The sequence below is a fragment of the Petromyzon marinus genome, chromosome 11 (genome assembly GCF_048934315.1).
Source record: "Petromyzon marinus isolate PM22_M1 ecotype Great Lakes invasive population chromosome 11, UKy_Petmar_22M1.pri1.0, whole genome shotgun sequence".
Taxonomy (NCBI): Eukaryota; Metazoa; Chordata; class Hyperoartia; order Petromyzontiformes; family Petromyzontidae; genus Petromyzon; species Petromyzon marinus.
Genome location: NC_133677.1, coordinates 1,044,871 through 1,063,805, shown reverse-complemented (window position 1 = coordinate 1,063,805; position 18,935 = coordinate 1,044,871). Strand labels below are relative to the sequence as shown.

Genomic DNA, 18,935 nt, shown 5'->3' with positions numbered 1-18,935 from the left:
TGACGTCATCAGCGAACTTGCTTTGTCGCTTCTTCAGATAGAATTACGTCACCAATTAATATTTTTATCCGGTGCTGCATTGGCGGTGATGAACAAATACAGGAACAAAAAACTCACTAATGTCATTGTGTGTCGTCTTATAAAAATATATATAGGCGACGTTTCGAGAAACGGCCCATCATAACGTTGAGCTGAAGGGCTATTTCCCGAAACGTCGCCTCATCATATTCAGTCACGTAGATAGAAAATCATAACAGATAAAATAAAAGTTTTTTTGTCCTCCTGAAGACGATCGCTTGTGTTGTGATCGAAACGTCGTAGTTTTTATTTTATTTACCGAAAGAACCAAATAATATGAATTCCTGCAGTCACGAAAGTTGTAAGTCTAAATATTTTTATTATTATCATCTGTTTAAAGGGGTATCGGACAATTGCGTCACTTTTAACGGCGGTCGCCGCTGTACGAGCGATGACGTCATCCGCGTCAATTTTATCCACGTGACCCTGACGTCATACGGCGCGCGCTCGCACGTCACGAGGCGGCATGGCGGACACGGACTTCGGGCTCGGCTCGCTGGTAACGCGTCGCCTTCTCTCTCACCCCGCCACGACCCGCGAGACCCCCCGCGCCAAGGGGACCAGGAGGATGACGACGTAACCGAGTCCCCGTGTCCCCGTGTCCCCCACCACCCCCCGCGTGTCTTCCAGGGCCCCGGCATGGCCATGTCCGCGGCGGACGCGCTGTCTCTGCCCGCCGAGGCCTACGGCAACCACGTGAGTTACCCTCATGCATAGGCGACGTTTCGCGCAGTGACCATTCACAGCACATCTTCATCGCACACTGTCTTAACACGTACAGCCACGTAAAATCCACGCATGTGCTATGAAGAAGGGCCGTGACCCGAACCGTCTACTATTGTATAGTTCCGTTTAAGGCCACGCCGTGCTATTGACGAATGCGCTGAGTGTCTTGTTGGTTGTGCACGTCTGCCAAAACAGCATCATCACCATCACCGCCGTGGGCACTGCGTGCACAGCACTACACAAGGGGACGAACCGGCCCTTGTTCCCGTGCGAATTGCCGAGCGCGTGACCGCGGCATCAGAAGGCGCGTGCCCTACTACATAGAGAAAGTTTACCCCCCGTGTTGCTTTGAACCAGGGCCATTGGACGAAACGTTGCCTGTTGTGGTTTTTTTTTACACACGCACGTTGAAGGCCACGACAGTGTTGTTGACGAGCGTGTTATTTGTGGCTCGGGTTAGCCGCCAGGCATTGGGCAAGTGGGCCCTGCATAATGTGCCGGGGGGTGAGGGTGCTGAGCTTGTACAATGTGCCTAGCCTCGGCGCAGAGCCTCAATTGGACTGCACATTTAGTATTATTGTGATGGTTGCTTCCGTACCAAGCAACGCCCCATATACGGTCGCCAAAGGCTGCTTTTGGAGTATTGGTGACTAATGTACTTGAAGAGACTTCGTCTTTGCTCAACTAACTGTTGGTCACCTAATATACAAACCTATAGCCCATATTTTCAACCTGTCCATCAAAGAAGCATCAGTTCCTCTAGAATGGAAACATTCCTATGTCCGTCCACTTCACAAAGGGGGCCCTAAAGATGATCCCAATAACTACCGACCTATCTCAATTTTGTCCCCATTGATGAAAATTTTTGAAAAGTTATTGAACTACCAAATTAGCAGTTTCCTGTCCACCAACAATCTACTACATCTAAAACAATCTGCGTTCCGAAAAAATACAGCACTACATCTGCTGCATTAGACTCTTTGAATCAAATTTACAATAGCCTTGATAATAAGCAGTACTGTGCCTGTCTTTTTCTTGACCTGTCCAAAGCTTTTGATACAGTAGACCACAACACCCTGCTTAGTAAACTAAGTTGCCTCGGTTTTTCCGAGAACACAGTACAATGGTTAAAAAATTACCTCTTTTCTCGCACCCAAACTGTATTCACAGATGGTTGGAGGTCAAACAGTGTTAAGATAACAAAAGGGGTTCCACAGGGTTCCATCCTCGGCCCCCTCTTGTTCTCTCTTTATGTCAATGACTTGGGCACTGACCTGGATCATTCCAGGGTAAATCTTTTTGCAGATGACACGATACTGATTACTGCTGGCCGCTCTCTGGATGACGTGATTGCTAAGCTCCAGGGTGATTTCAACAAACTACAACATCAGCTAGTTTCTCTTAAACTAGTCTTGAATACCTCCAAAACCAAGGTGCTATGCTTCTCACCGGGACTAAAGCAGGAAGTTATTTTTCCCCAATTACATTCCTTGAATAATTATCAAATAGAACAAGTTAAGATCTATAAGTATCTTGGGGTCATCCTGGATTCAAAACTTAATTTTGAAGATCACATTGATTATATTGGTAAAAAGACAAAAATAAAAATTGGTTTTCTGTATCGACACAAGCATTGCTTCCCCCCAATGTTCCGTTTGGAATTGATAAAAGCTACCATACTGCCTCTACTTGACTACTGTGACATCGTGTATAAATCAGCCCCAAGTACTGTACTGAAAAAGCTTGATTCCATCTATCACTCGGCCTTAAGATTTGCATTGAACTGCCCATATAGGACTCACCACTGTGATCTCTACATTGGGTCAAACTTAACATATCTTAAAGTTCGACGGCTTGTGCACCAGATATTATTTATTCACGATGTACTTACAAAAAAATCTGCAGACTATCTGCTGGATCTCCTCTCTGTTTCAAAGAACAAATTTGACCTCAGGTCTTCGCTCATCTACCAGCTTCACATTCCCTATTGCTGTACAAAAACCGGAGGAAGGGCCTTTGCTATTGATGCCCCCAGGGTCTGGAATGCTATTGCCAATAAACTGCAACTTGAATCACTACCTATGAGATCTTCACTCAAAACTGCTCTAGAGGAGTTGTACACCCCTAGCTGCCACTGCTATTCAGTGGCCTAAAAAATATGGCTCTAGATTTTGGAGTTATAATTTATTTATGTAGTTTATTGTAAAAAATTCGGTCACAGTCCCTATGATCACTGTTACATTGCATTTATGGCTTTTATTTTGGTGATTTTGAAAACTTTTTTGGGGTTTTGGCCATGTTTTTGTTTATTGTATATGGAGTTAGACTGATGTCCTTAATCTTAGTTGTCTTGTGGTTGTTATTTTGACTTGCATCCCACTGGAATTTTCTGCACACAGCGTTGGTGTATGGTGCTATTTCAGGAATATTTTTTATGTTTTTTTCCTGGATTTTCTGTTTGCACAGTCACATAATCACTTTAAGATGTTTTCTTGTTCATGTTTTTTTGTTTGTTGCGGTTGCACCCGATTCAAAAGCCGAATGGCTCACAGGGCTATACCAAATAAATGAACTATGAAGCCGGTCCACAGTTGGCATCACAATTGCTTAGATGTTTGTTTGATGGAGACCCAAGGCAAGAGGACCACAATGCACTAAACTCCCTGGGCATCGCTACGATTGAGTCGCCGTGGAATTGATTTTGATGACCCCAACCGCAGGAGCAAGTTGAGATGCTGTGGGCCATGAAGGCGCACGAGTTCGCGGAGGTGCATTACAATGTGAGGCTACACACACATGCACACCCCCACTCACACACATCACTCACGCTGCACATGCACAACACCCACCCCCACTGACACTACTTACACGTGCACACATGAAGACTGTTGGGACAAGTGCTGTTAGCGAGCACGTATGAAGGCCGACACGGCACACGAGGAGGTGGGTGACCATCACTCGCATATACTCTCCCCCACTCACACACCACCCTCACACCCCTCCACTCACACTACACATGCACAGCACTCGCAAACACCACACTCACGCTACACATATACACCCACTCACACACCATCATTCAGACATACACCCACTCACACGAGACACATACATTACTCATTCTCACATTATCCTACACATCACACACCTGAAGGAGGGCTATTGCCTGACACGTTTCCTATTATTTTTGTCTATATATTTCTTTTTAGGTCAATGGTATTGATGAATGTATTGAGTTTGTGTTATTTGTGCTTGTGCAGTACTGCCAATGCAGCATTACCGAATAATGTACATTACCGAATAATGTACTCAGCAATGGGATGTCAGCGATTTCTCTTGAAGGCTGTGAAAAAACCATTTTTAAGTTATTGGGGGTGCCTTTTGGGACCCAGTGGGAATCTGTGACGATCATTTGGCTATCTGCAGAGATTCTAGGGATCCGTGCAGACCTTATCGGGGTCTCTGGATATCCTGTGAGGATCTGTTGGTCACTGTTGGTGTCTCGCGTGGATGCTGTTGGTGACTGTGCCCCCCTCCCTCGCCACAGCTGCTGTGCTCCGTCGATCCCCGCTTCTTGCATCTGTCGCCAATTGACGATGAGATCTACTCGGCGTTCCGCGCCACATTCCCAGCGCTCCCGCTGCAATCTCTCAGCCCCGAGCATCTCAAGTCTCCTGAAGCCAAGGAGGTGGGGGACTTTGGGGTCACAGGAGCATCAAGTTTGGGGGGGGGGGGGGGGGGGGTCATAGGTTAACGTGGAGGTCGTTCATTCTCATATGCTGCCCTCATTTGGTCTGCAACTCACTTATAGATCTCCATTCCAGCAGCTGCCCGTCCTGTCTGCTCCTTGACCCAGTTCAAGCCCAGATTCAAAGCCTACCTTTTTTCCTTCTGCCTATGATCGACTGCCTCCTTTTCTCTCTCAAACAAATAAGCCCACGGATTCTAAACAGCGCTCTACTATGATGCAGTTGCATGGCAAGGTGTAAATAATGTTTATTATTGTATCGACTCACACAGACCCATTGGTCCATTTCCCCTGTTCAAGTCACGGCTCAAGTTATTTTGACTTGGCTACGGCCGACTGGCTCTCTCACCAGAAAGTGAACACGTGCGTACAGCTTCTGCGCAGTGTGGCGTGAGATGCGCGTGCATTGTGGCCTTGTAGACCCGCGTTGTGTATTGTACTTCTACAGTGTTCCCTCCCTCCCCTTCGCCTGCAGAAGTGGCGCTCCTTCTGCCTAGAGTTTGAGGGCAGAGTCGACGACTTTAACTTCGGAACGCTGCTGAGGCTGCAGAGTGCCGAGCCGTACTCGGAGAGCAACACCATCCTAGGTATGGGCGGCTTGCTGACGAGCACAAGAAGTAACACCACAGCTGCATGCAGACAACAAGACAGGATCCACTGTGGAGCTGCTTGACAGACGATTGGTGGAAGTGCTGTTTGCAAGCGGCTGTTAAGGCCAACACTGCTGATGTTTACACGGCACCAGATTCCACTGTTTGGTTTAGTCGATCTAGAGGCGGCCCTGGACCTGATCAGATATTTGTCAGATGTTGGCTGTTAGCGGGAATTGATTTAAGGTTTGCTGCGTTCATAGTGCAGTGCGCCAACCACTGCCCACACGCGCGCTCGATTACGGATGATATACTCGCCTAGCCACACCTACACATTCACCAAAATACTCAGGCATGTGCTACACACTACATTCACACCGACACACATGCTATACACTATGCACAAGCTATATGTTCATACACACTGCATACTCAGAATGCAGTACACACAAGTACTAACCCAACCCCCCTGTGCCTGCAGCCACCAGGATCCAGTTCCTGGCTGTGGAGATTGCACGGAACCGTGAAGGACTTAACTCCAAGCACTGGGAAAGACCAGGGAGTGCTGGTGAGGGAGGGGCTGTGTTCAACACCAAAGCTGGAGCCACTGGAACAGATCCCTCAACAGCAGCCACAGACTCATGCAAGCAGGACCTCTGACCCCTTCATCAATCAGCTTCTGCTGGGGGTAATGTGGTACCCACTCCCAAGTGGCAGGGGTTCTACCGGGGTCAAAGGAGATTTGGACTTGGTGCTTGCTGTGGTGGAACCTGGGTGTTGTCTATCACTACCGAGCATTTACAGTGTGGCTGACACAGTGAGAAAGGTGACACAGACAAGGAGGGCGCAAGCAGCGGAGTGTTTATTGACTCGCACTTACACACATATACACAGGTGCGTAAACGCCATTAATACTGGGGTTCATCCCCACCACCCAGGGAGACCGGGCCCCCCTCATAGGGCAGCTCCTGCCCCCACCTTATTCTTCAGGCTGGTGGGGGGCCCATGTGTTTGATGGAAGTGCTGCCCTCTCCGCACTGCCCTCCACTAAGTGCCAAGTGAATGCCCTCGCGCGTCAGCGCCCACACTTGAGAACTAAATAAACCGCAAGTTTGTAAAGACGACAACGTTATGCCATTTCGACCAAAACTACGCGAGACAAGGGGGGGGGAGCGTTGTGATGAGAATGCGAGCGAGCAATGCTCACAGCGAGAGCACGGCGCTGCGAATGATATCTATGCACTCCTCCATCTGGTCGTGAGTGATGATGAGCGGTGGTGCAAACCGGATGATGTCTCCGTGCGTCGGCTTGGCCAGCAGACCCCGGTCGCGCATACGCAGGCACAGCTGCCACGCATCGTAATCTGCATGGGGGGGAACAGAAGGTATTATTTGAAGGGGTTGGGGGTACATGGACTCAGGAATAAGGGATACAGGTACAGGTCAATTTGAGAACAGGCAAACATTTTTGGGAATGTTACAGGGAAGGGAAAAGAACAGGATATTCAAAAAGCCAAGGGACCGCATATGATGGGGGAAACTATGGGTCCACGTGAAGAGCACATGGTGGGATGCACAAGGGTGCAAGTAGAGACTGGGATACGAGTGGAGACGAAGTGCTTATGGAAGACGAGGAAAAATAGAGACACGGAAAATGGGGAGCAGATGTGGGGACCGCAGTATAATTGGAGACCATGTGGGTTGTAGAGGTGCAAATGGAGAACTTGGGGGACAAGGTGTGTCATCGTGGTCCCCCCCAGTGTGGTTGTACACGTGGTGTGTGGGGAGTGAGCTGACCTTCTGTTGGGTGGATGACGATGGCGTTGAGGAGGCCCTTCCCCCGCACGTTGCTCACCACCGAGCTTGGCAGCTTCCGCAGCTCTGAGCGGAGAAGCTCGCCCATAATACGGGCGTTCTCTGCCAGGCCCTCCTCCTCCAGTACCTACAAAGACAAATTTCCCCCATATAGCATTGACAAACTTTTGGGGCAAGTGCTGTTCGCAATCACCTTTGAAGACAGACATGGCGCACGAGGGGGTGGCAGGCCAGCACCATGCCCGACTGCCTTTGTCTCCCTAGTGGCGGTGTTTGGCATCACACCAGGTACTCATTGAGGCTGAGTCGACCTCGGGGAGGGCCAGGACCAGTTGTCACTGTTGTCGACCATGAGCCGAAATTATACAAATTAACAGTGCAGTGCGCTAACCACTACCCTACCGCTCCCCACACACATTTACACACATACATGGTCGCCAGCATGACAGGCAAAGGGTGTTGCCAGGTATCGAGTGACCCCGGTTGCTAAGCAACCCTGGTTGTTAGGTGCCCCCTCCTCCGCAGGTACCTCAAGTGCTGCCATGGCGACGCGGCACGCGAGGGGGTTCCCCCCATACGTGGATCCGTGCTCTCCGGGGCGGATTGTGAGCATCACCTCGTCATCGCACAGCACGGCCGATACCTGGGTCACACCGCACCATCACAGCACCATCATACAAGGTCCCACAGCACGGTGAATGCCTGGGAACCACACCATAGCCATAGCGTGAGACTGGACCGCAATCTCACACCATCACGAACCGCACCATTGCTGCACTGCAGTTGCCGGTGCTCACCGGATAAAGGCCCCCGGAGAGGGCCTTGCCAAGCAACACCAGGTCCGGCCGCACTGCCTCGTAGTCGCACGCCAAGCGGTGACCGGTGCGCGCCAGCCCAGTCTGCACCTCGTCCGCAATGAACAGAACCTGCAACCACCAACATTACAACACCACCACGATAACCACAGCAATCGCAACGATAACCACAGCACACATCTCCACACCGACACATTACACCACTGGGCGGTGTGTGCTGGTGAGGCTTGCAAAGCCACTGCACGCTTCGTAGCTATCACATACCATTACCAGCACACCATACTACCAGCACACCATACTACCAGCACACCATACCACAACCACACGCCATTGCCACACCACCATCACACAACCACACACCATTGCCACACCACCACAACCACCAAACCACCGTTGGGTGTGCTGCTCACGTTGTACTGCGTGCAGAGCTGCCGCACACGCCGCAAGTATCCCTCCTGGGGGACAATGACTCCCGCCTCCCCCTGGATCGGCTCCACCATGAACGCTGCCACCGTGGGGTCCTGGAGCGCAACCTGGTGGGGGCACAACACACAGGGTGGTACACCGCTTGCATACAACTGTAGGGTGCACTATGTAATGCACGCATGGGTACACGTGTACACATGCAGCATGTCCACCACCCTCCCGTCGTCTCCTTTACCAAACTCTCAACGTTGCCAACCTTTGCCCAATGTGAAAGATGTGTCATCAATTACATAGTCGACAGTGCTCTCCGTTACTGGCCACTTGGCTATAAAAAGTCACCACTAATGTAACACAGGCACAATACACGGTCGCAAATTGACTCCTTAAAATCAGGAAGTCCTTCATTAGGGAGCGCTCTGATTACTGACCTCGAGGGCTTTGATGTCGTTGTAGGGGACGAGTTGGAACCCCGGCATGAAGGGGCCGAACCCCTCGTAGCTCGAGGGGTCCATGGAGCTTGAGATGGCCGCCAGGGTGCGACCCCAGAAGTTGCCCTCTGCGTAATGACAGACGGAGACATGAGGACATAGAATTTGGGACAAGGGGGTGAACACAGGGAGACACAAGGACACCGGGAAACATGGGGGGAGACCGATGTTGGCCATGGCTGGGAACTCGGGTCACCAGATTCCAAATGTAGCGCACCAAAATCCCCCAGATAGCTTTAACAGACTGAGGACGAATGGCTGTATTGATACCTATGAAGCCCAGCAAGGCACACGAAGGATTAGGTGGCCAGAACCATGGCCGGCCGCTTTTGTCTCCCCAGTGCTGTCGTTTTACACCAAGTATTCATTTGAGGCTGAGTCGACCTAGGTGAGGCCCAGGACCCGTTGGCCGTGAGCAAGAATCTAACTCGGGTCACAGAGTTCATAGTGCAGTGTGCTAAAATGTGCCACCACTCCACACGCATGCACACACAGGCACTGACCGGCAAAGATAATCTTGGCCTCGTACTGACGCACGCCCTTCACCGTGTATGCCCACTTACGCGCGAGCTTACACGCGGTCTCACCGGCCTCCACGCCTACACACACGGGGAGAACAGAGCACGCCGTCACCTTACCGCCTACACACCAAATTCAGCGACCTCCCTGTTTAATACTGTACCATGCCATCTGCAACATAGTGGACATTAAAGATCCCTGATGTAATCCTAAAAGAGTCGGCCATTGAATGCCGGCATCATGGTCCAAATGTGTTTAAAAAATGACACCGCATATTGCTCAATGGGGATATACTGTATAGCAATCACCCCCTACTATCAGATTAATACCACAGGTCACGATTGCAGATGAGACGATCATGGACTCAAGTTCTCACCTGGATAAACAAAATAAACTTGAAAACCTAAGAACTCTATTTGACCGCATGCGGCTGAAACCTGGAATCATTTCCAGCGGTGCCAGCTGACCTCTCCACCATCCAACCACTTCAGTTAAATGGTGCCGAGGGCAGCACTGAGGCAGCACTGACCGGTGTTAATGGACAGCACCGAGGGGCAGCACAGGAGGGGACAGCTCTGACAGCTGTTCATGGGCAACACCGGAGGGGATGGCACTGACCAGTGTTCATGGGCAGCACTTTGTTGTATCCGAAGAGCGAGGTGATGAGCTGCGCGTACTCCCCGAGCACGTCGTTGTAGAAGGCACGGGAGGTGAGCGTGAGGCGCTGGGCCTGCTCCGTGAGCGCCGCCACGATGCGCGGGTGGCAGTGGCCCTGGTTGACGGCGCTGTACGCGCTCAGGAAGTCAAAGTAGCGGTTCCCCTCCACGTCCCACACAAACACGCCTGGGATGGGGGACGCGTAGGGAGACGTTGAGGACAGGCGGGGAGAGACGGGACAGAAACATTGGAACACGTAGAGATACGGAGACGAGGGGGCAACACTTTAACACATGCATCACGTGGGCATGACAGATCCAGAAATCCAGAATTAACAAATGAAGCATCGTTCCATATCCGACCACACCAGTTCACATGACACCTCTCGCTAACCAGACCACCCCTTCTCTAGACCACACTACCCTACGCCACACCACCACATCGCCCTACCCTAAACTACAACACAACCCCACTGCACACCCCTCACAAAACCACACTCACCACACCACTGTCCTGTACCACACGCCTCACCGCCACAACTCACCCTTTCCCTTGGTGAGCGCCACGGGGAGGGGGTGGTAGTTGTGGGCGCCATACTGCTCCTCCCGGGAGATCACCTGGGTGGGCGAGAGGTGGTGGGGGGCCCCGTCCCGTGCTCGCTGTCGGGGGGCTGAGCCCCCCACGGTCGCCGTTGAGCTTACGGAGCGAATCGCCACGGTGCCAGCGCGGCGCATCCTGGACAGCATCACGACTGGCGCACACCCTGACACACGCACAGAGAGACACGCAGAGAGACACGTGCACATAAACATCATCATGACTCGCGCACACCCTGACACACGCACAGACACGCGCACATAAACACCCTGATACACACCCTGACACGCAGAAATACCTAATAAAATCACCCAGGAATGTCTGTCCTTAACGCTCGTGACGTCACTCTACATCAACCAGCCCCCCTCATTAATATTCATGAGCAGGTGACGTACTCCAAATGGACACCCCCCACCATTCATAATTAGCGGGTGACGTCACTCCACATGGGGGGGCGAGGCGCCTCCTCCCCCCTCGGCGTCAACTTACAACTCTCACTACAAAGGCAGAACCCTCGCGTCACGTGATCTCCGTAACGCTGTTGAGACATCGAAGTAAAAAGGACGTCGTGATGGACAAGGGATTATGACTTTAGATTTGAAACTTTCGTGATTGCAGGAATTACTCTGTGGTTCGTTCGGTAAAGTCACGTAGAAAGAAAATAAGGTAAATAATAGAATACGACGTTTCGATTGCAACACAAGCAGCCGTCATCAGGTGTGAATGCATAGAGGAGAGACACACGTGTGTCTCTCTGTGTATATGTCTCTCCTCTATGTGTGTCTCTCTGTGTATGTGTCTCCGTGTCCGTGTGTGTCTCTCTCTGTGTGTGTCTGTGTATATGCCTCTCCTCTATGTGTGTGTCTCTCTGTGTATGTGTCTCTCTGTGTATGTGTCTCTCTCTGTGTATATGTCTCTCCTCTCTGTGTGTGTCTCTCTGTCTCTCTTGTGTATGTGTCTCCGTGTGTGTCTCTCTGTGTATGTGTCTCTGTGTATGTCTCCGTGTCCGTGTGTGTCTCTCTGTGTATGTCTCTGTGTGCGTCTCTCTCTGTGTCTCTCTGTGTATGTGTCTCTCCCTCTGTGTATGTCTCCGTGTCTGTGTGTGTCTCTCTGTGTATGTGTCTCTGTGTATGTCTCTGTTTATGTGTCTCTGTATAAGTGTCTCTCTCCGTGTCTGTGTTTGTCTCTCTCCGTGTCTGTGTTTGTCTCTCCGTGTTTGTCTCTCTCTGTGTGTCTCTCTGTGTATGTGTCGCTCTCTTTCTGTGTCTCTGTATGTCTCTCTCTGTATGTGTCTCTGTATGTCTCTCTCTGTGTATGTCTCTCTCCGTGTCTGTGTTTGTCTCTCTGTGTGTCTCTGTGTATGTGTCTGTCTCTCTCTCTGTGTATGTGTCTGTCTCTCTCTCTGTGTATGTGTCTGTCTCTCTGTGTGTGTCTCTGTGTATGCGTCTCTCTCTGTCTCGGTGTATGTGTCTCCGTGTCTGTGTTTGTCTCTCTGTATGTGTCTCTGTGTGTCTCTCTGTGTCTCTCTCTGTGTATGTCTCTCTCCGTGTCTGTGTTTGTCTCTCTGTATGTATCTCTCTGTATATGTGTCTCTATCTCTGTGTATGTGTCTCTCTCCGAGATTGCATTCACACCTGATGACGGTTGCTTGTATTGCAATCGAAACGTCGTATTTTTTTTTCTCCTACCTGACTTTACCGAAAGAAACAAAGAGTAAGGGATTATAACCTTAAGATGAAATAGGTCTGTGTCACCGCGCCCTTACAAACCTCACACGCATTAATGCAATACCACGTCGCGGTCTGCTTGTCGCTTGCAAGTTTCAGATTTACTGCAATACACCCGTCCTTGGACGGGCAAAACGCGAGTACACACAGATTCACGCACAGATACAGAGACAGACACGCACACAGACACCCTGACACGCACAGAGACAGACACGCACAGAGACACACACAGAGACACACTGACACGCACAGAGACACTGACACGCACAGAGACACTGACACGCACAGAGACACACTGACACGCACAGAGACACCCTGACACGCACAGAGACACCCTGACACGCACAGAGACACCCTGACACGCACAGAGACACACTGACACGCACAGAGACACACTGACACGCACAGAGACACACTGACACGCACAGAGACACACTGGACACGCACAGAGACACACTGACACGCACAGAGACACACTGACACGCACAGAGACACACTGACACGCACAGAGACACACTGACACGCACAGAGACACTGACACGCACAGAGACACTGACACGCACAGAGACAGACACGCACAGAGACACACTGACACGCACAGAGACACACTGACACGCACAGAGACACACTGACACGCACAGAGACACACTGACACGCACAGAGACACACTGACACGCACAGAGACACACTGGACACGCACAGAGACACACTGACACGCACAGAGACACACTGACACGCACAGACACTGACACGCACAGACACTGACACGCACACAAACACCCTGGACACGCACAGAGACACCCTGGACACGCACAGAGACACCCTGGATACGCAGAGACACACTGACACGCACAGAGACACACTGACACGCACAGAGACACTGACACGCACACACAAACACTGACACGCACAGAGACACTGACACGCACAGATACAGAGACATGCAAACCTAAACACCCCGAAAAACACTGACACGCACAGAGACACAGAGAGACACCCTGACACGCACACAGACACGCTGACACGCACAGAGACACGCAAACCTAAACACCCCGACACAAACACACCCTGACAAAGCTCTCCCGCACTGTGTAGCCACCGTGACACACGGACACCCAGAGAAGCACAAAGACCCCCCCCCCGCTGCTGGGGTCACGTGCTGTCAGTGACCCCCCCCCCCCGTGTCGTGTCCACACGCTGCTGGGGTCACGTGCTGTCAGTGACCCCCCCCCCCCCCCCGTGTCCACACGCTGCTGGGGTCACGTGCTGTCAGTGACCCCCCCCCGTGTCGTGTCCACACGCTGCTGGGGTCACGTGCTGTCAGTGACCCCCCCCCGTGTCCACACGCTGCTGGGGTCACGTGCTGTCAGTGACCCCCCCCCCCGTGTCGTGTCCACACGCTGCTGGGGTCACGTGCTGTCAGTGACCCCCCCCCGTGTCGTGTCCACACGCTGCTGGGGTCACGTGCTGTCAGTGACCCCCCCCCGTGTCGTGTCCACACGCTGCTGGGGTCACGTGCTGTCAGTGACCCCCCACCGTGTCGTGTCCACACGCTGCTGGGGTCAAGTGCTGTCAGTGACCCCCCCCCCCCGTGTCGTGTCCACACGCTGCTGGGGTCAAGTGCTGTCAGTGACCCCCCCCCGCACGGCACACGAGCAGGGGGGGGGCGTGTGGACAGCACCACGCCCGGCCGCCTTTGTCTCCCCAGTGGCGATGTTTACTACACACCGCACCAGCTACTCGTTTGAGGCCGAGTCGACCTAGGGGTGGCCGGTGGCGGCAGTCTCACCCCGGGCACACGCAGCCCGTGCCGCAGCGATTCTACCCCACGGTGCCGCGCTCTGGATCGTACGACACGAGGACAAAATAAAATAGCACCGCCTGCAAATTTGCGTTTGCTAGATTCTGTTCTTGAAAGCGTGGAAGTTTCCCCCTCTCACAGAAACGCGAAACGTCGCCCGGTCGCCGGCGTGCCGTGTTGTAGAAGTTAATTAAATTGGGGTGGTTTTGATGAACACCACGACACAGGAACACCTCTAGAGCCTTCACAGGCTGCTGTGGGGTGTTAGCGAGCACCTAGGCCAGAAGGGTACACGAGGGAGGGTCTGGGTAGCCAGCACCACGCACGGCCGTCTTTGTCTTCCCAGTGACGATGTGTTACGACACACCGCACCAGGTACTCATTTGACGCCGAGTCGACCTAGGGGAGGCTCAGGACCGGTTCAGACAATCGTCACTGGTGGTGTTGGCCGCTCACAGCCAACACCACCGCCCCCCAAACTCCTCTTCAAATATCGACAGCCCACACACGGACAGCCCACACGCTGACAGCCCACACACGGACAGCCCACACCCGGCCAGACCACACGCGGCCAGCCCACACACTGACAGCCCACACGTACAGCCCACACACTGACAGCCCACACGCGGACAGCCCACACTGACAGCCCACACACTGACAGCTCACACACTGACAGCTCACACACTGACAGCCCACACACTGACAGCCCACACACTGACAGCCCACACACTGACAGCCCACACACTGACAGCCCACACGCGGACAGCCCACACACGTACAGCCCACACAGTGACAGCCTACACACTGACAGCCTACACACTGACAGCCCACACACTGACAGCCCACACACTGACAGCCCACACACTGACAGCCCACACACGTACAGCCCACACAGTGACAGCCCACACACGGACAGCCCACACACTGACAGCCCACACACGGACAGCCCACACACTGACAGCCCACACACTGACAGCCCACACACGGACAGCCCACACACGGACACCCCACACACTGACAGCCCACACACTGACAACCCACACACGGACAGCCCACACACTGACAGCCCACACACTGACAGCCCACACACGGACAGCCCACACACGGACACCCCACACACTGACAGCCCACACACGGACAGCCCACACACTGACAGCCCACACGCGGACAGCCCACACACGTACAGCCCACACACTGACACCCCACACGCGGACAGCCCACACACTGACAGCCCACACACGGACAGCCCACACGTACAGCCCACACACTGACAGCCCACACACTGACAGCCCACACACTGACAGCCCACACACTGACAGCCCACACACGGACAGCCCACACACGGACAGCCCACACACTGACAGCCCACACACGGACAGCCCACACACGGACAGCCCACACACTGACAGCCCACACACTGACAGCCCACACACTGACAGCCCACACACTGACAGCCCACACACTGACAGCCCACACACTGACAGCCCACACTGACAGCCCACACACTGACAGCCCACACACTGACAGCCCACACACTGACAGCCCACACACTGACAGCCCACACGGACAGCCCACACACTGACAGCCCACACACTGACAGCCCACACTGACAGCCCACACTGACAGCCCACACACTGACAGCCCACACACTGACAGCCCACACGCGGACAGCAGCCCTGGTCACGGGGGGGTGTGGCGAGGATTCGAGCGGTGCCCCTCCCCCCCCCCCCCGGGGGCCGTGCCTCTGCCCCTGGGCCCCATTGGTGGCTATTTCTGTCCGGGGCGACAGGGAACCTGCCCCAGGTCCAAACTTCACGACCTCCCCACCACCAACACCACCGTGAACGTCGCCAAGCGTGCGAGGGGGCGTCGTCTCCCGCCACCGCCCCCGAGTCACCGGGGTCCGTCTGGGGAGTCCCCCCCCAGGCCCCCCGGGGGTGCACGCGGGGTCCGTGCTATGGCGGGGGGAGGGGGGCAGAAACTTATCCGGTCGGGGAACTCGGCGTCTCGCTCCGGACCGGCGTCTCGCTCCGAACCGGCGTCTCGCTCCGGAGCGGCGTCTCCTCGGCTCAGATTGCGTAAATGTTGTGGCGTTAAACCCGCCGAGAGCCGACACAGCCAATCAGCAAGGTGCGCCACGTGAAGAGAAGGCGCCCGTTCGTTCACGAAAGCCTCCGCGTCACCTCTCTCACTCTGAGCCAATGTCACCCCCCCCCCTCTCATAATTGTTGTGTTATAAGTACAGTGTAGTCGTGTGTGTTAGTTGCCTACACAGCGACACCGTACTTCGTGTGCATTTTCTCACAATCACCGAGTAACCACAGCACACCGCGTTGGGAGGCAGTAGCAGCATCAACAACAACAGCAGCAGCAACAACAGCAACAACAACAGCAACAGCAGCAACAACAACCACAGCAACAACAGCAGCAACAGCAATAACAGCAGCAGCAACAACAACCCTCGCTGGAGCCTCCACAGTGCTGGATTCCAGGCCAAGTGCATAGAGCCACCACCGCCCAAGTCTCCACCCCCCTCCCCTGTGACTCACCTCTGTGTAACACCTTTAATCTCACCACGTCTCACCCCTACGCGTGTCTCACCCGACCTCAGCCCGTGCCTCTCACCAGTAACGCGGACGAGCCGACGACAACCGAAGGGGAGAGTTGCGTTGAACGAGGCTCCAGGTATCGGTTCTTGGCTGCGGCCCAAGGATACGGGGGACCTTGGCTTTGGATACCGGCGACGTGGAGTCAAAATGAGGACTTTTGAATGGGGGGGAGGGGAGAGTCCTGGTCCTTGCGTTCTGGTCTCGGGCTCGTTGAGTTTCGGGCTCCCGGTCTCGGGGGAGTGAAGCTCAGGGTGTGAGGTCGTTGGCTGAGGGGGGCGAAAGGGGACCTGGCAGCCCGATACAGGAGGGTCTTGGGGGCTCGACCGGACACGTGGGAGAGGGTTTGACAGTTGACGTCACTGGTCCTCCAATTGGCCGAGCGCGTCACGTGCATTGGGGGACGTTTCCGGAGTTCCGCCAATGGGATGCATCGGTTTGGTGACGTCATGACACGCCCCGGCGATCAGCTGACGAGGCCGCGACTCCACGTGGTCCCCAGCTGATGGAGTGACCAAGAAGACGATGGGGGTGGTGATGATCACTTGATGATGATGATGGGACTGATGAAGGGGGTGGTGGTGGTCACGATTGATGATGACTGATGGGAGTAAGGATGATAACCGTAATGACTGCGACGTATATGATAATTGACGATGTTGGAAGTGAATGATTCGTGTGATGTTGGGGGTGATGATGGGAGCGATGACGATGTCGTTCTGGGTGTAATGATGACGTTATTGAGATGGTGTCTCATCGTATTTCTGCGACTAAATTAAATTTTGCACCGGCTTTTTTGCAGCAGTGTTACTCGTGTGGCTGAATTTGCCGCATCATGATTACACTGTTACAGTACATTACTCCCTTGAGCTTGTGTTGATCAGTGCTGAATGCTGCTCGACTAGTTCTCTGTTGTTATGACTTCATTGGACTGTGCTGTTGTCCCCTGCCGACTAAAGCAAATCCCCCAAGGATGCCCCCGCTGGGGCTCGTTGGTGCTAACCCGTTTGCCCCGGCTGCCCCTGTTGGTGCTGGGATGCCGTCTGCCGCCGTGTTGCTCTCTCTCCCGTCTCTCCCATCCCTTATATAAAGCATATATGTGCTATAAAGAAGGGCCATTGCCCGAAACGTCGGATATTATTGATTTTATTTCCTTTTGAGGCCAGAGTGTTATTGACAAATGTGTTGAGTTTTTTTGTGAATTTATATTTTGAGTTGTGTATTATAGAGATTTTCATTGAACTAGGACACAGATCTAACAGAGGGTCCTTGCTTATAAACATTTGACAGTTCTCCACCGTCGGTTCACGCAAGCCTAACTAATGATGAGACACTGATTGTGTTGATGAGACACTGATGGTGCTGATGAGACACTGATTGAATGTCCAAACCAGTCCAGAGTTTTTTCTCCCAGAAGGCTGTGGCCGATGCGATGTGTAAACATTTTTTTGTATTATGGAGGGAGAAGATAAAGGTGAATTATCTGATTATATATTTTGTTATATATTTTTACGACGCTAATGATTTATTCGTTTTGTGGATTGTATAATTTTATGTCGAACTAGGACCCCATGTGTTGAGGAGAGGAGAGTCCTTGAATATAATAATCTGGCAGTTCACCAGCATTGAATGAAGCGAGCCGAGCTTTTGAGAACAATTTTTCTTGTACTTAGTCGATGCTGCTGAGATAAATTGTGCACTCCCAGAAGGCGGATGGGTTGTGTCAGAAATACTTTTATATTTTTTACGCGGAGAGACGGAGACATGACTGAGACATGTTTGCTCTTCTTGTTTGTATTAAGGCGGCTTCGGCAGCTTGTGGAAGACGGAAGAACTTGAAGTGGAGAGACACTGCCACCTCCTGGCCAGCTGCGAATATTCTAAAAAAACAAAATCTCTTCTTTGGTTCTTTCGGTAAAGTCACGTAGAATGAGAATAAAATAATAAATTGATAAAATAAAATAACACAATAAAATTCTCACGACGTTTCGGCCACAACACAAGCGGCCTTCATCAGGTGAAGGGACGAGACTGAAGGACAGCGCTGGAGCGCTCCAGCGCTGTCCTCCAGTCCTCCAGTCTCGTCCCTTCACTTGATGAAGGCCGCTTGTGTTGTGGCCAAAACGTCGTGAGAATTTTATTGTTATTTTATTTTATCAATGTATTATTTTATTCTCATTCTACGTGACTTTACCGAAAGAACCAAAGAAGATGAATCCTTGCAGTCACGAAAGCTTTAAATCGAAACAATCTCGTAAAGCTACGCGGGAACCTTCAGAAAATACTATGACGTACGTGTGTATGTTGAACTTCTTTCGCGCCGTACGTAGCCAACCGTGCTA

General features: G+C 52.6%; 2 protein-coding genes across 2 annotated transcripts; one reads left to right on the top strand and one right to left on the bottom strand.

The window, feature by feature from the left end:
- The first annotated feature begins 470 nt into the window (after window positions 1-470).
- Window positions 471-6,261, top strand: PBDC1 (polysaccharide biosynthesis domain containing 1). The gene is made up of 6 exons (XM_032952477.2): window positions 471-577; window positions 709-774; window positions 3,525-3,584; window positions 4,352-4,492; window positions 5,028-5,139; window positions 5,624-6,261. Exons 1-6 carry the CDS (start codon window positions 545-547, stop codon window positions 5,800-5,802), a joined length of 591 nt encoding a protein of 196 aa, XP_032808368.1. The 5' UTR covers window positions 471-544; the 3' UTR covers window positions 5,803-6,261.
- Window positions 5,987-16,965, bottom strand: OAT (ornithine aminotransferase). Its single transcript, XM_032952474.2, has 10 exons — window positions 16,613-16,965; window positions 10,407-10,625; window positions 9,824-10,048; window positions 9,190-9,285; window positions 8,627-8,754; window positions 8,183-8,305; window positions 7,755-7,883; window positions 7,487-7,600; window positions 6,940-7,084; window positions 5,987-6,506 (listed from the first exon to the last, which is right to left on the bottom strand). The coding sequence occupies exons 2-10, from the start codon at window positions 10,606-10,608 to the stop codon at window positions 6,346-6,348; spliced, it is 1,323 nt and encodes a 440-aa protein (XP_032808365.1). The 5' UTR covers window positions 10,609-10,625; window positions 16,613-16,965; the 3' UTR covers window positions 5,987-6,345.
- Window positions 16,966-18,935: the final 1,970 nt, after the last annotated feature.